This window comes from Brachyistius frenatus, unplaced genomic scaffold, assembly GCF_029030835.1.
Source record: "Brachyistius frenatus isolate BFR_SWC_R1_liver_20210118 unplaced genomic scaffold, ASM2903083v1 Contig_21, whole genome shotgun sequence".
Taxonomy (NCBI): domain Eukaryota; kingdom Metazoa; phylum Chordata; class Actinopteri; family Embiotocidae; genus Brachyistius; species Brachyistius frenatus.
This window is the reverse complement of record NW_027210620.1, coordinates 3,168,209-3,185,501: the sequence shown is the minus strand read 5'-3', so window position 1 is coordinate 3,185,501 and position 17,293 is coordinate 3,168,209. Positions and strand designations below refer to the sequence as shown.

At 44.5% G+C, this 17,293-nt stretch overlaps 1 protein-coding gene across 2 annotated transcripts in view; it reads left to right on the top strand.

The window, feature by feature from the left end:
- myo3a (myosin IIIA) overlaps positions 1–17,293 on the top strand; it is a 54,400-nt gene that overhangs the window by 18,125 nt on the left and 18,982 nt on the right. Inside the window, exons 4-15 of one of the 2 annotated variants that reach the window (XM_069696453.1) lie at positions 261–365; positions 613–712; positions 4,788–4,864; positions 7,566–7,711; positions 11,702–11,767; positions 11,920–12,075; positions 12,477–12,518; positions 13,103–13,199; positions 14,736–14,852; positions 15,341–15,445; positions 15,956–16,039; positions 16,577–16,779. In XM_069696453.1, the coding sequence (XP_069552554.1) occupies positions 261–365; positions 613–712; positions 4,788–4,864; positions 7,566–7,711; positions 11,702–11,767; positions 11,920–12,075; positions 12,477–12,518; positions 13,103–13,199; positions 14,736–14,852; positions 15,341–15,445; positions 15,956–16,039; positions 16,577–16,779 (1,298 nt within the window). The remainder of the gene's footprint in view (positions 1–260; positions 366–612; positions 713–4,787; positions 4,865–7,565; positions 7,712–11,701; positions 11,768–11,919; positions 12,076–12,476; positions 12,519–13,102; positions 13,200–14,735; positions 14,853–15,340; positions 15,446–15,955; positions 16,040–16,576; positions 16,780–17,293) is intronic. The other variant, XM_069696452.1, reaches the window with a different exon arrangement.

Sequence of the window (17,293 nt, the reverse complement as noted above, 5' to 3'; positions counted from 1 at the left end):
ACCAAGCTGCCTCTGACAGATAAGCCTCTAAAGATCTCAGCATCCCCCTTTTTTTTTTTTTTTTTTTTTTTCTTCCTCACTGTGAAATCTTACAATCAATACGTTTTCACGCTCTTCTGTTTTCGCCACGTGAAAACGCTGCATACGCACGATGCCCCCACATTTCCACACGGGTGAGCTGCAAGCGCTGACTCATGTTGAGCTTATCGGGGGCCATTGTCCCCTCTTCCCCCCACCTCTTGTGTATGTTTCTGTCGCAGCTCTGCAATGGCGGCTCCGTGACGGATCTGGCCAAAGGCATGCTGAAGAGAGGCGACAGAATGGACGAACCCATTATTGCCTACATCTTGCACGAGGCCCTCATGGTGAGTCTGGCCGGTTTGTGCGGGGGGGAGGGAGGAGGAGGGAGGGGGAGGAGGGGCCACAACGGGTGTACTGTACAGTTCAATGGAACGACCCCCACCCCCGCCCCCGCCCCCGCCCCCGTCCCCCCCCCCCGGATGAGCAGCCTCGATGAAAAGAGTTTAATCGGGGTAATTTTGCAGGCAGGTGGTCGTCAGGAAAAAGCAGTTAACCCCATTTTTTTTTTTTTTTTTTTTTTTTTCCACACAGGGTCTCCAACACCTGCACATCAACAAGACCATCCACCGCGACGTCAAAGGCAATAACATCCTTTTGACGACGCAAGGAGGGGTCAAACTGGTGGACTTTGGTATGTAATGTGTCTCTTTTTACAAAAAAGACACACTTGAACATGTTTTTGTTGTTGTTGTTGTTGTTTTTTTTAAACACAACACGACAAAAGATAGCACGATGATTATATTTTTCCACTACACCCCATCTTTTCCGTTTTACGTCAGACACCAGACAACATTTGTTGCCGTTCGCGCTGCTTTCCCTCATTTGCTTTTTATTTATTTTGTTTCTTAACCAAATGAGGCACTCCAAAGCAGCGCATCACAATTCCTGGACTCGAGGCTCACGATAGGCAAAGTGACTCCGACTACTTCCAGGAGATGACTCACCCCTAGTTTTTTTTTTTTTCTTCAGGTGCTGAAAAAAAAAAACCAGCTGCCCGTTTTCATTACAAATAAAAATCCCCCACTCTACTTGTGTGTAGGTTTGCATTTAGACTAGTAATTGCGGGCTTCTCTTAAAAGCCCTGTTTTTCTTCTTTTTTTTTTTGCTTAACCATGAAACGCAAAGTGCAAAGCTTTTACATAAGGAGGAGGAGAGGGCGGGGGGGGGGATTAATGGAGACACTTAATATTTGAATGTGAAGTGGATAATATTGGAGCAGGTCCACTCGTTGCCTCCAGGGCAGCTTCTTCCTCCTCACGCCGCTGCCATAAAGACTCTCAACGGCCCTTTTAAAAAAGCAACAACAACCTTTGTACCAGTTTTAAAGAAGGAAAAATTTGAGGTCCTCACAGACGAAGAAATTGACGAGAGATTTAAAGGCATAAATTGTAAGTGTCCCTATTAATGTGACGCTCCGGTTTGCCACGCAAGTCTGTCGTTACACCACTTTCATCGGAAATACTTCATCAGCTGGCGGAGTTTGTATCTGTCCTGTTGGATTGACACAATATCACAATATCTCATACGGTTATTCATGGTTCCCAGAGGATCACTCCCGTGGTCACCGTGTTGATCACATTAAGTGATATTTATTCAACTACCGGATGGTTGCCATAAAATTTGGTCACGTACGTGTGTCTCCCCCTCCAGATGAATTGTAAAAACGTGTCTGTTTCATCTTGTGCCACCGTCAAGTTAAACGTCCAACCTGGCATCTCGTCAAAGTGGGTAACGCACCCGTCGGGCCGCTGCAGCGTCGCGTGTCACGTTTGATCGCGGTTATGGGTGACGCAGAAAAAAACAAATACTGGGTTGGTTTTTCTCACAGATTTGAACCTCGCGTCTCCCGGATGAAAGTCCCCGTGTTCGATTCATCCGACCACCACCGACCCACCCCCCTCGGACTTTTAGCAGTTTTGTGCTCAAATGACCCTCGACGTGAGCCTCGTTTACGACTTCCGTCGCGTGACCGCCTCCTGTCCCTCGCACGGTACGGCGGGTTGACCATTTAATCATCGAGGTTGGCGGGTCAGTGCCCTGGGTCCTCCTGTCCCACGTGCCAAAGTGTCCTCGGGCGAAAAACACCTGACCTCAGGTGGCCCCCAATGGCTGGCGAGCGCCTTGCGTGACAGCTCACCGGCATGAAAGTGAGAGGCAAATTGTGATAAAGCCTTGTAAAAGAGGAGACCATTTATTGACTTGCGTGCGTCCACTCCAGGCTCGAGACGAGGCAAAACGTGACCTTGACCATGTACCCTCTAGTGGTTTGAGGGGTGTATTACACCCTTTAGTGGGATGGACTGTATAATCTGTCCAATACTTTAACTTATGAGCAAATGCGTGGTTACTGATCATCCCCACACCCTCGGCTGTACTCGCTTGGCACAATTTTGTGCTTATTAGCAAATATTTTCTAAATTAAAATGATTATTCCTTGAAATCCATGACACTGTTAGCGTTGTGATGAGCTGCCTTACGGAGCTGCTGGCTACGGCTTTAACCGCAGACGTCCTGAACCACATGAAAGCTTCGTTCACAGGTGGAACCTTTAGGCATGCGGACTCACATTTTGAATGCCAAAATTGGACTTCACTTTTCCCCGACACAAAGTAAAATGTCATGTCATTTTACCTGGAGCAAAAGTTGGCAGCAAGCAGAGCAGATCCTGTGTTATAATCTGACAGTGTGCATGAGCTGGAATCTTTTCCACCAAAAAAAAACGACTGCTGGTTTGCCGTTCTTCACACTGCTGACAGCAGGAATTTTGTGTCGGTGTCTGTGACGTCATAAAAAAAAAATAATAATAATAAGAAAGGGAGCAGCAGTCTTAAGAAATAAGCCTGACGTGTGTAGAAAAAAAAACAAAAAAAACTTGCAGGGTGACGAAAGCACAGGAAAAAAAATTAAAAAAAATTGCATCCGATTTGAGCTCTCTCCGGCGCTACACGCTGACATCACGCTCGGATTAACGTTTTTTGTTTTTTTTTATGTGGGGGGGGGGCGCATGCCGCACGCCGCACTAAGCAGCTGAAGAGATAAAGCCCCCGCAGTGACTCATCACCAGCGGAGAAACGAAATAGCGAAGAGGTGGACCTCAAAAAAAAAAAAAAAAAAAAAAAAGCAGCGGAAGAATGAGCTCGTTCGCGGGTCTCTCATGAATATTCTAATTGACAGCGTTATCTCTGTGATGATTATTAAGTGTGGCCCACCGGGCGCCACTCCGGGCTAATGTAGTGGAAACAGAGGGGCTTTAATAGGGTGCTCTTTGTCTCACACTGGTACACCCAACATGTAAACCCGAGCAGACGGGGGTTGTTGTTGTGGGATTTTCTCCGCCTCCACGTTTCTTGGTGTGTTTTTTTTTTACGGCTGCAAAACATGTAAAACTGCAGGTTTTGTCGACGCCTCGTGTTTTTTTTTTTGGTGGTTTTGTCGTGAGTCCGTCCTCGTACGTGTGTGTGTGTGTGTGTGTCTTATATCCACCCTCCTGCACAGGACTGTAATCCCTTCCCGATGGTTGCCACAGAACCGTTTTTTTTCCCCCCTCTGCACTGCTCGTCTTGGTGTTTTCTCTCCACCAAGGCGGCATCAGTGTACCTTGGTGTCGCACCAACACGACGATTAAATGGGTGCACGGAGTCGGCCTTTAAAAAAAACACGCAGTCGCCGACATGATTGGAAATCCATTTGTGTTTTTGTTGGGTTCTTGTTTCCAGATAAGAACACGTTGTTGTTGTTTTTTTCCCCTCCCATCTGTTGGTACATTTTCTCCAAATTGCTTCTTCCTTTCCTCAAAGCTTTTTTTTTTTTGTTTTTTTTTGTGCTGCTGCAGGAAATCAGCTGATTTAAGTTGTGTGCTTTCAGACTCTCGTAAGAACATGAAGTACAGGACAAAGAGACCCCGCCGTGCAGCAGCGCATCACCTTTTGTTTGTCCCTCGCTTGCTTTTTGTCTCCGGGCTTGCTGCTTTTGTCCTGGTCGCTTGCTCTTGATGTGGCCGGCTGATTTTTGGGCTGAGCACTCCCCTCCCCGTGCCCCCTACTCCCCCCACTATCTCCAGTAACACTGATTTGACTGGAGTGGACCGAAGTCACGATTGTGGGTCAGCATGTTCCTTGTCAGTCTTTTTACCGCACATTAACACACACATTAGGACACATTCTCTCTCTCTCTCTCTCTCTCTCTCTCTCTCTCTCTCCCCGTTTCTGCTGAATTGATTTGCCTCTGACGTGACCGCTTTCAACTCGGCCCGCTGCAGCAGAAGCTGATAAATCACCCGGATGCATGTTGTTCTGAGAAGGAGGGGAGGAAAACCGTCCCCGGCTGCCAAAGCCTGTTTACAAGAGAGCTGTATTCAAATGTTGTTCTTGAAATGCCACGACAAAGTCCCTCGCAGTCACAGGAGAATTTGTAAGTCAAAGCAAACTATCATTTAGAGGGAAAAAAAAACAAAACATGCTGCTCTGTATGTTTCTTCTATTTATTTTTTTTCTGCTCGTCACTATGGTGACAGCTCTATCAGCTCCGTGTCAGCTGAGCAGCATCCTGCAGTTTACTGTCCTCTGTTTCCCCCTTATTTAAAAAAAAAAAAAATTGTTTTCACAGATCATCACTTTTTACCAGCCAGTCTCTTCTCTGTGCAAAATAAATTTTTTTAAACATTTATTGTTGAATATGACTGAAGTGTGCGTTCCTCTTCCCTGCAGGTGTTTCGGCCCAGCTGACAAATACCCGTCTGAGGAGGAACACCTCTGTGGGGACTCCCTTCTGGATGGCTCCAGAGGTACAGTAAAAAAATAAAAAAAATAAGCGGCCTGTAAATGCTCCTCTCTTTCCACTACATTAGCCTGGAGCAGCTCCCAGTGGGCCACAGTTAATAATCACTAAAAGAGATAACACTGTCAGACACAATGTGCGTGGAAAAATAATGGAGTGGGCAGCCCGGCGTCGTTCGTCTCCCGTCTAATCACGGCATTAACAGTACATATGGTCTCTATACACAGATGGTTACATTAAGAACATCATTTTATAGCTGTCAAGGTGTCCTTTGCTTCTTCTTTTTTTATGTCCTCTAACTTGGACTCGGCACGAAAGCAGCCGCGGGTTCCTGCGTGTGGTTTCATATCTCTGACTAGTTTCCACAAGAATTACGCAGCTGATGATTTCGAAACACAGATTTAACGCCGATGTTTAACACCAGCGCAGGAAGTAGCGCCGCCTTTATGTGGCGAGCGGGAGAGCTGCTGTTGTCGGTGGCGGAGTACAGGTGCGATTTTTACGCCTCGAAGTGTGTTTACGGGTCTACTGCACATGTGAGAGAACGTTTTTATGAAGCCTTGTTTGTGCCTCCAGGTGGAACTGTGTGAAGTCTGATAAACGGCCTCCAGTGCGGTCACTCGCTGTGGGAATGAAAAAAAAAAAAAAAAGGAGAGAGTTTCTCTGGTTCTTTTCAAACTGTCCACGATGAGTTTAGTGGAGGGTTTCTTGGGCGAGAGTTTACAAAAAAATATTTGCCCGTGATTACAATGACTCAACGTAGCTGCAAAAACGTACCTATTTGCTTCATACCGAGGAAGTTAAGTAGATGCTGGAATAAAAAAAATAGGGAGCGCAAACGCCTGACGAAGCGCAACTCAAATCGACCGTGCAGTGACGTGATTCGATGTGGAGGAGGTTCGGCCACTCGCCAACACGACTCAACTCAAATCAGATTTATTTATGTTGCACCTTTCACACGGCAAATGCACCCGAAAGGGCCCCACGGAGCAAAGTACAACGAAACCTAAAAGTAAAAACAAGAAGAAGCTCAAAAGATACGTCTTAAGTTTTCCTTTTAAAAATGTGCTGAGCAGTGGAGTCCCTCACATCCTCAGGGAGACTTTTCTACAGACTCCTCGTGTGTTTTTAGTGGAGATTCTGGGAACCGCCAGGAGGCCGTCAGCGGAGGTTCTGAGACATCTGCGAGGCAGATATCTTGAAAACAAGTCTAAAACCTGACAGGTAGCCAGTGCAGTGACTTCAAGACGGGCGCAACGCCAAACCGTCTCAGAGATAACTTGAAGCGCCGAGTGTTCGACAACAAGTCGGAGCATGTCCGGGCCGCCAAAGCAGACACCTTTCATTTATATTTCAAAACCTCAACAAGCAGCGGCCTCCTGAACCTTAACGCGTTCGCACACCTAACCTCAGCACCGATCTCCCGATTAGATCGCTGGAGTCATCAGCAGCCTCTGCAGGGATGAGATGGGCAAACGTATGCGGCACGGCTACACTCTGTGACCTCTGCACTGTGTTTAACCCCCCCCACACCCCTCCACCGATCGGCCTCGAATATTCACCACGTCAGACTAAAGTGGACCGTTTTACATGAGGTTTGCATGCCGTGCAAATGTAGCATTAGAGTAAATGCTTCATGACGTGATTCCACAAGGACATCAATAACATTTGTTTAAGTTGCCCATCATTTATATTGGCAGAAAGAGGGATGCTGGGTTGGACTCGGCAGATGAGAAAGTCTTCTGTATGTCAGAAGATCTACGCTATTATTATTACAAGGATAACCATTTTTTTTTTTTTTTGCTTTTTTTGAGAGTCTCATCCTTGATAGTTTGGATAGTTTATTTTAAACTGAAGGTTTGGCTTCGTAACTTCTGGGGTAAGTTGCGTCGTATCTGCTCCACGTTATGCATTTTGATTTCCTTTTGTTTTGGATAAGAGTTGTGCGATGCTGCCGACATGCCGACTGATGATTTAAGTGTTCGTATTTTCCACTTTTAGGGAAACATTTTCATATCTTAAAGTGAATGGGGTTTTCCTCCTGAGGACTGACTTAACAGTGATTTTGTGTGTGTGTGTGTGTGTGTGTGTGTGTGTGTGTGTGTGTGTGTGTGTGTGTGTGTGTGTGTGTGTGTGTGTGTGTGTGTGTGTGTGTGTGTGTGTGTGTGTGTGTGTGTGTGTTTGTGTGGGCTTGCGGGTGTCGTGTATGTACGCATGACTCCCACTGGGTGTGTGTGTGTGTGTGTGTGTGTGTGTGTGTGTGTGTGTGTGTGTGTGTGTGTGTGTGTGTGTGTGTGTGTGTGTGTGTGTGTGTGTGTGTGTGTGTGTGTGTGTGTGTGTGTGTGTGTGTGTGTGTGTGTGTGTGTGTGTGTGTGTGTGTGTGTGTGTGTGTGTGTGTGTGTGTGTGTGTGTGTGTGTGTGTGTGTGTGTGTGTGTGTGTGTGTGTGTGTATATATCTCACAGCCATAATGACGCTGAGATTGTCTTTTGTGTTTATTCGTGTTGCGCTCTCTATAAGGTTTCTTTTGAAATTGTACAGCTTTATAATTGCTGTGTTACACATTTGTTTTGTGTATAATGTGCGCGAGGGTCAACAAAGATCATCCAGAAATACTGTCTTGGGCTGAAATGTCCTCACACTGTTGAGGTTGAGGGGTTTGTGTTTCGACCTTCTCGTCATGATTTCGTCGTCTGTCGCGTCCCCGCAGGTCATCGCGTGCGAGCAGCAGCTGGACTCGACCTACGACGCCCGTTGTGACGTCTGGTCGCTGGGCATCACCGCCATAGAGCTGGGAGACGGAGACCCGCCCCTCTCTGAGCTCCACCCGATGAGAGCCCTCTTTAAAATACCCAGGTGAGCCTGCCATCGTTCAGAAGGACGAGTTTTTGTAATTGGACCCAGCTTCTGTCGAGACTTTTTCTGCTGCTCTGGAGGAATACTTTGAACCTCGGCGTCTTGTTGCGAGGTGAGAGCCCCAGCCAGTCAGACACTGTGCTGTCATGATTGCATTTGTTTTGTTTTTTTTGTTTTTAAATCAGTCGCTTATATTTTGCCTTTAGATTCTGTCAGAAAATACAAGTTTTGAACTTAAAAAAAAAAGAAAAAAAAAGTTTGTCGTCGACACATGAGATTGGTTCACAAGTACCGGTGATGACTTTGAATTAACTTGTATTTCAGTGAACTGCAGAATTTTCTATATGCAAGCCTATATTATGCATTCACCTATATCTATAAATATATATTTTTGATGATTACCTCAACAGACTTGTCAGAATCCACCTGGAATATGAAACAAAGTTGAGCGACAAACAAATGATAAATCTCTGATGCCACATGACTTGTACTGACTCTATCGACTATAATTTGATGTTCAAGCTCATTAAGCGACGCGATATCACACAAAAGCATATAATACACCCATCAGTCCACTAGAGGGTACGGCGTCAGGGTCACGTTTTGCCTTTGCCTCGGCGTGAAAAGAAAAGACTTCGGTTTAAGAACGAAGGACTGACGAGCGTATTACACGCTTTGCTGTAATACCGCGTTGCATCGAGTTGTCCTTCATCTTCGCACAAAATGTTAACAATTATGTCAGCTTTTAGGTATTTAACGCACGTTATCATTTTAAAGTGGAAACCATGCGGGCAAACAGATGACTCTCACGCCGCAGAGAGAAAAAAAAACAGGATTATGTTTTATTCACCGCACTGACGCAGGCCGTCGTGATGTTGTTTTAGAGAGAGGGATGTAAAGGCAGGGTTAATGCATACTGCTTGCACTGCAATTCAGAAAAAAAAAAGCAGAAACAAAAAAAAAAGCCTCTCCTGCTCCTCCAAAGCACCGTTCAGCTTCTCTATATATATACTGTCAGCAGACAAAGTACAGTCCTTTCATTTCAAATGGCTTTTTTTTCTGCTCGCGGGGGCTTATCCGTAAAACGCTCCCCTCCCCGGCGCCGATGACGCTCGTCCTGTGTGGGAGGCTGAGCGCGCAGCCACCCTCCTTTTTATTCTTCTTTTTTTTTTCTCTTCTCATCTGTTTGTATCGTGGGCTGAAGGTGAAAAGTAAATTGTTTATCGTCTTCTGATTCCAGCGTGAGTGAGAGAGAAAGAGCTGCATAGGCACTTACCGCCGCTGTCAAGCCAAATGGCACAGCACATTGTCCGTCACACACACACACACACACACGCGCACACACACACACACACACACACACACACACACACACACACACACACGCACACACACACACAGAGACGGCCCCCGTGTCGTAGCCGTCCTGTGTGTTGTCTCTGGGGGTCGTGCACCACCGGAGCCATCACACTGCTTTCTCCGAATCTTATGTGACTGCTGCAGCCGGAGCTCCAGGCTCGCTGTTCACACTCCTCACTTCCCTCCGCTCACTGCTCGTTCGTCAAAGCCGTCTTCGGGAAAAATAAATAAATAAATAAATCAATAATAAAAACGCCACGCCGAGGGCATCAATTCAAACCGCCCTCTGTTTTAGATTCGCAAAAAAGAAACAAAAGATCATCAAAGCCAACCTTCGTTTTTTTTTGTTTTTTTTTTCCTTCTAATGTGTCCACTTTAATGATTTATCCATTAGTAGTGTGTTGTTTAAATCTTAGGACACATTTTACAGCACTCGCAACACGACCTTACGCGGCATATCGATCCAGTGCAAGGACATGTCTGAAGGTCATTATCGTTTGGCTGGAACTTGTCCACCTTCAAGGCCGATTTGCGAGTGCAGGTCCTCGTTCTCCCGCAACATAGTCATAGAAATATTTAGGTTTAAAAACACACTTCTCTCCATTTAAAACTTACACGAGAAGTAGTTATATTTAATCTTGGAAACTGTCTCTGCTTGCGCCTCCTTTATTTTCTTATTTTCCAGTTCATGTTGAAACTTTGAAATCTGTTTCATTGGGTTGGCGTATTTTTTTTCAAGGTGCTATTATTATTTCGTCCAATCCCCTAAAAATGGTGGAAGATATTTGTAATAAAATGTAATAAAAAAAAAAAAACACTACAATTTATCTCTGTGACACAGCATAAACACAACAAAATATGTTTATTAGCAAAATTCTGGATAACATAGCATTACTTTGTGCGAGTTTGGACTCAGTTGTGGAAAAGGATTTAGCTTTTTCTATTTAACCATCCCAAAATCTGAAGAGCACTTGTAGCTCGTTGATTTATGTTATCTAATTAGCTATTAGTACGTCAGCTCGTTAGCGCCATTATTTGTGATTTGGTTTGAAGGATATTGAGTTTGTCAGTTAGCCGGTTTGATGGGATTTGATCAGGACGGTGGGATCAGTGTTGCCAGCTGGTAAAAAAAAAAAAACAGGCCCTGTCAGAACCGAAAACCCGCCCAATCGTCATAAAGCTTAGACCAAGAAGGAAAGTAATTGGTGCTATTGCCTTCAACCTGTTTTGTCAATACAATACGGTTTAACTCAAAATTGCGGGTACAGAGATGACAGCAGCTAAAAATAATACTCTAAACGTCAGTTATTGAAAGTCACATCGTCTCACTCACCGGATGTAAAATGCTGTTTCAGTCTGTGATTGGTTCGAGGTTTATTCAAACGAGGTCCGGCTTTACAACACGTACCTTTCAGAACGTGGTCGAAACCAACATCAACTGTAAATTCATATGTTCATGATATTTTGGTGCTATGTGCATGAAACATAAGTCCACATGAACAAGTCAGATATTCCTTCTTTTTACCTTTTTTTTTAAAAATAGAAATACAGACATAGAGAGGAACAAGTATATAAACAGAAATCCAATCCCTGCTCAGAGCCTCAGACTCTGGAGCACGTAAGAGATTAAAAGTGCTTTCCTAATTATGCTCGTGTGTTAAACGTTAAGCTTTCCTCCTTTATTATGTGTAACAGAGAGGATTTTGAATTGGCCTCCAATACCGCACAAAGTGAATGTAGAGCAAATAACTTCAGCGAAACTGGGTTACAAACAGAATATAAACTTGTAATTAAAACACACTTGTACCCTCCAACTCTAAGTAGCTTTTTAATTCAAGGAGCTCATGTGTGACTCCAACCCTTCCTCCTCCACCTCCTCCACCTCCTCCTCATCTCTACTGGTCTCCTCGAGACCACGTTTGTCTCCCGGATAAGAAAATAAAACAAAAAATATTGGTTGCGTTGTGTTGATAAACAGGAGATGTACCTCCTCTCATTAGACAAAATTTATCGCTGTCAGATGTGGCGTGCCAACCCCCCCCCCCCCCCCCACTCCCCTCCTCCTCCCCCCGCCTCCCCGGTGCATTAGCAGGCAGCATTGACTTCTCCACCAGGTGCCACTAACCCCCTTGTAAAAAGGTACTTAAAGCAGGACGAGGAATTATAGCAGTTTAGCTCAGTTGTTGCGCTGCTGAGAGGCCTGAAGTTTCGCCTCCTTGAGAGGATTTTTGTTTTTTCAGGGTGAAACTGTAAGCTTTTAAGAAGATCCAGTTTTATATAAATATATATATATATATATATATGTACTATCTAATGTTACTGACTGTTGTTTTTTATGTCAGGAAATTAGCTCCATCAATACCACCCAACTGCTCAGGTGGCGGGTCGTTAGTTATTGCCTCACGCCACCACAGAAATGCCTCCGAATGTCTCCGATGATGAATCACTTCCAGCGGTTAGGATTTCCGCTCCATCTTTCCACTCGGCGCCTCGGAGGGAAGCGGGGCGGGGGCGGGTGGGGGGGGGGGGCTTTTTGTTCTCCGCACCCGTCGGCGTAAATCCCATCTCATCTTATCTTTCCATTTATCTTTTTTTTTTTTTTTTTTTTTTATAATTTTCTTGCTTTGACAGAAACCCCCCGCCCACTCTCCACCAGCCCGAGCTCTGGTCAGACAACTGTAACGACTTCATCTGCAAGTGAGTGTGGCTGCTCCTGTGTGTTTGCTCTTATGAATATTTACACCGATTTGCAACCAGATGCATTGAATATAAATTTGAGGAAAAACTCCACCTCCTCCAACCCCTACCTTGTTTTGTTGTTGTTGTTTTTTGCCTCCTCCACACCACAGATGTCTGATTAAGGATTTTGAGCTGCGACCGAATGTGCTCGACCTGCTGCAGCATGTGTTCATCAAGCAGATTGTTGCCAGGGAGAGAATCCTGCAGAAACAATTGATCGAACTCATTGATCTCAACCAACAAATGGGAGTGATCGAAAAAACAAGGTATCGTCCCAGCGGCGTTTGCGTGCATGCTTCCGCCCCGATACGTAGCCCTGTTTGTTTAGCGATACTCACCGTGAAGTGTTTTGATAAGATTTCTGAAAAAAAAAAAAAAAACGTAAAAAGTCTCACACCCTCCCTGTCGCTGGGTTTTAAATGCTCGGCTGCAGCTTAGCTTTTAGCAGGCAGCGTAATCCAAATTACCCTCCTTCGCTGGATGTTTTACAAGCCCCTGACAACCTCGCACAAAACGGCGAGCTCCCGTCCTGCACCGGCGTCACTCGCGGTCGCAGGCCGCAGCACCGCGTTGTCACACGAGTCGCTAATAACGTCGGCCCGGGAAAGTGTGTGTTTGCCCGAGACGGTCGTGAACAAACATGTTAATCCTATTTCTGTCATTTAAGCCATCACGGAAAGACAGACAGAGGCACAGGCAGTAATGACAGGTAACGAATGACCTTTATGCAACAGTAGGACCTTATTTAGTCCAGTCGGAGCTCTTGTTGTAGGTGTGGTCCCAAATGTGTTTCCCTTCAACTACACGGACTGATTGTTTACCTGCTGCCCCCCCCCCCCACTCGCCCGTGCTATGTTGTTGTCTGTCTCACTGTATGAGCTATTTTGTTGTCACTGTTTGCCCTATAGTCTTACATTAATATAATGTGTTATGTTTTGATGCCTTTAGAGAGAGATAATGGATTTTTTTTTTTTTTTTTTTTTTTTTTTTGTGGCAGTAAACAATTCAGATACTACCCACAAAGTTCAGAGGTCATGTCAGTTGGGTTAGACAGGTCTTTTTATTCAACATTAACGCTGCACAGTATTGTATTTTCTTTTATCTGGTTGAAGCTTTGATTGTGTTCACGTTGTTTAAAGTGAACACCACTTTCACAAATATCAGCACTGTGCTTGCCCGTCGTAGTGCTCACTGTATACTGAATTTAAATTGAGATGACTTCTGCAGCATCGTTGTGTACGTGACGCCGATTGCTCCGTAAGACACCCGGTTGTGCCTCCTGTGAAATTCCAGGCATGAACGTATCCACACTAAAAAAGGAAGCCACATGAAGACACAGACGGACTCAGACGAGGTGGACGACCTCGCTACCCTCGAAGTTATGGACGAGGTAAAGACGTTGTTTCAAGAATCATAATTCATATACCCATTGCATATTTTTAGTGAAGACTTTGAAGGAATTTAATCTATAAATCGGGTTCTTCAACTGGTTCTTCAACACAAAGCTGAAGCCACGACAGTCGACGATGCTTCAAATACGGATGTCGCTGTAAAGACGATACGTTACAGACGCGTATTTAACCCGACAACACAAGATCTGTCCAATCAGCACAGTTTCAAAGTGGACGTGAGTGTCACCAATTCAGTATCTGACCAAACGTCTCACCAAATATGAAATATGGTCACGGTCTCCACTTCCGATCCTGAGTTATGGCGTTGAATAACAAAAAAAACAACTTGTTTTTGCAGAAAATGATGATGTCGCAGTAACGTTGACCTTCGACCTTTCAAGATAGAAAATATCATCACGTCATCATTTGATCTGATCACACGTTCCAGTGCACGATTAGCAAATTAATTATTTCAGTTACGGCCACAAATGTGTTTTTTCTTTAAAGGGCACGGTGACCTTTGACCTTCAGACCACCAAAATTCAAATCGGTTCATCCTTTGAGTCCGAGTGAACGTTTGTGCCAAATTTGAAGACGCTGCCTCAAAGGCGTTCTTAAAATGTGGGCGTCCATGTGAAGGGATGGACGGACGACCTGGAAACAAAACGCCCTGAGGCCAACTCAACTGTCGCCGTGGAAACGTCGTCACGGCAGACAAAGACAGACAAACATATTGTGGAGGAACATGTCTTTACAAGACTCTATTATATTTAGTAAAGAATACTTGTTATTTTGAGATTAGATGTTACATTTTTTGTCTTTACATGACATTTAAATAAGATGAGCATTACTTGTTTTTTAAATAACCACATATATACATAACCAATACATTTATTGGTTGTTAAAAAATAAATAAATTCATTTAAGTAGCTAAAATCAATTTTCATGCAGACGTGATAAAAAGTCGCCCTTTTTCATCCTCAAATCCTTTTTAGCTCGTCAATCGGAGCTGCGTAATTACATATTCATCATATATATTGTGATCCCGGTTAAACACAAGCATGTTCCAGGGCCTGCCACATGTTTTCCCTTCATTTAGCGTCATCTTCCCATGTTGGTCTGTGAGCAGTGAAGAAACCAAAAACAAAACACGGCGGCATCTTTCACAGAAATAACATTCAGAGTAATTCATCAAACGTGAGCGCTGCATTGACGTATTGAGGGATACGAGCAGCTTCTTGTCGCCGGCGGATATTTCCAGCCGTCCTTCAAGCTGAGACGTGTGCCGGTACGAGGGAGGCAGTGCCGCCCCGCTGCTCGCTGCTGTACCCGAACCCGAACCCGAACCTGGCAGCGAGCAGACACCAGAACCAATCACAGTGTTACTCAAACTAAAACATTAACACAACTGACGTCACAGACGTCGAGGACACGAACTCAGTTTTTGTCGACGATTTTTTTTTTTCTGCCGTTATCTCGTAATCATCTCAGTATTTATTCGACATCATCGTGGTTGTTGTTGTTTTATTTTCCAGAATACGGTGACGGAGCAGCTTCAGAGTCGTTATGCAAGAGATCAGATTTACACGTATGTGGGAGACATCCTCATCGCGGTCAATCCTTTCCACAAGATGGAGATTTACACGCCTCAGGTCAGTGGAGGTTATTTTTATTTTGTGTGTGTGTGTGTGTGTGTTTTCCTTCTCCGGCGTTCGGTCAATAATGCACCGAATGTATCGTGGCGTATCTCATTAGCGCACTTCTTCAGTCTGCTGCATCCCATTTGGCCTCATCTCCTCACACACACACACACACACACACACACACACACACACACACACACACACACACACACACACACACACACACACACACACACACACACACACACACCGCCCCTGTTTTTCAGCCTCTTGCACACTTCGCTGACTTTATTTTTCTCTCAATTATCAGGTTTTTCGCCTGAAGTTTGTCCCCTTTTTTTTTTTTCTCCATTCATCTCCTCTCAAAACAGACAAAGGGCAAAAAAAATACCTTCAATTTTGTTTTCTTCAACGTTATATCTACTTTTTATGGTATCCGTTACATTCTCTTATATGTCTTTAAATAAGTCTTTGTGTTGACTCCCTCTCTTTCACAGCACACCAAGATGTACATAGGAGCCAAGCGCACATGCAACCTGCCACACATCTTCGCTGTGGCCGACATCGCCTACCAGTCCATGGTGTCCTACAACACCGATCAGGTGATTGTGCACCTTGCAGCATCAGGTTTTTTTTGTGTTTTTTTTTTTTTTTAGTTTTTAAATCCCCCATGAGCAACACTCATGCTGCAAAAACAGAAAACACTATCACACGGCTTCAAGCACGGAAAATGTTACAAATAGCACAGAGAACAACGTACATGTTTCCAGAGGGCACTAACAAAAAAGTGACGGACCACGAGCTGGAACAAGCTTATCGCTGCGTGAGTTATAACAAACGTGACTTTATGAGTCACCATGGCAACGGCAAGTGTGTCCCAACCATGTCCATCCCTATTTATGCTCTATTGAAACATGTCTGTCCTGGTTTTGGTTGTTTGTTTGTTTTTTATCTATTTGCAGCAATTTTTTTTTTTTCATGACAAACAGGTGAAGATTTGAATTTGAAGCATTAGTAGACCTATTTTGATCACGTTATCAGAGCTTTTATTGTGTACACGACACGAGTTGGGACTTCTAAATACTTTTTAATGTGACTTCCTGTGTGTGCAGTGTGTTGTGATCAGTGGGGAAAGCGGTGCAGGAAAAACAGAGGGCGCTCATCTGTTGGTGCAGCAGCTCACAGTTCTGGGGAAGGTGAGTCGTAAAAGGGTCCATGAACGCAACATTTCAGCGATTGTTTGCTTTCCGTTATTCTTTTTGTTTGAAGGCTCCTTTTCTGCAACGGTTGTCTGTATAATGATAAAAGTAAGAAAAAAAAACCAATTTAGAATCAAATCAAACATTAAAATCAGAACATAAGTGAACCAAATTTTGCTAATAAAAACTGTTACCGGTTGGAAATCCAAACTCTATAATCACTATACCTCATTTTTATGGAAACATTTCAACTGCAAAGTGACCGTTTTGATTTGTTTTGATAATTCGATATCTCAAACCAACTCTCTGGCCAATCTCAGAGTCCCGATGATGAGATTGTTGATGCTCCAGCTGGTGCCAGTCACGATTTGCACCTCGGCTGAAAATAAAATTTCAATTCGCTTTTTTTTTGTTGCATTTTTATGAGTGCATAATAAGAATTGGAAGTGTCACTCGGCAGAAATGCGTCATTACTTGACAAAAGCAGGGCAGTTTTACTCCCCGGTTGCTCAGCTGTCATGATGTCTCCTTCAGGCCAATAATCGGACACTCCAGGAGAAGATCCTGCTGGTCAACAACCTGGTGGAGGCGTTTGGAAACGCCTGCACCGTCATCAACGACAACTCCAGCCGCTTTGGCAAGTACCTGGAGATGAAGTTCACCCACGACGGAACGGTGGTCGGAGCGCAGATATCCGAGTACCTGCTGGAGAAGTCCCGAGTCATCCACCAGGCCATGTGAGAATCACTTCCTTCTTCCTGTCTTATTTTTATTTATTTTTTTACCTTCATTTGGCGACGACACTCGTGGAAGATTCAAATCACGTCTTTCTGGAAATAACATCGCAGCGAAGGTTATGTTTCCGCCCGCCGGCCAGGGATCAGCGTGTAATAGGCTGTCTGTCTCTGTTTTTTTTTGTTGTTGTTTTTTTCTTTTACATCTGCTTCTCCGTTTGAAACTTGAGTCAGTCCACCTCGTCCTCTTATCGTGAGTCCGGGGAGAGAACCGGGTCAAGTGGAGGGGCTAGCTTATTTCCTGTTTGAGCAGAGATTGTGGTCTCGCCAGTGTCCTCAGTGGAACTTCAAAGGCGGCCTCGAGTGTTTCATTAGAAAAACAGACACACGGGTCGGAGAGGGTTTGATTTGGCTGTAAGCAATACGTGCAGCTCGGCTTTTCTTCAGCCTGTTACTGAATCCAGATTTTGGAGGGATGGAAAACAAGCCGAATCTGCATGTTTTCATCCATCAGAGT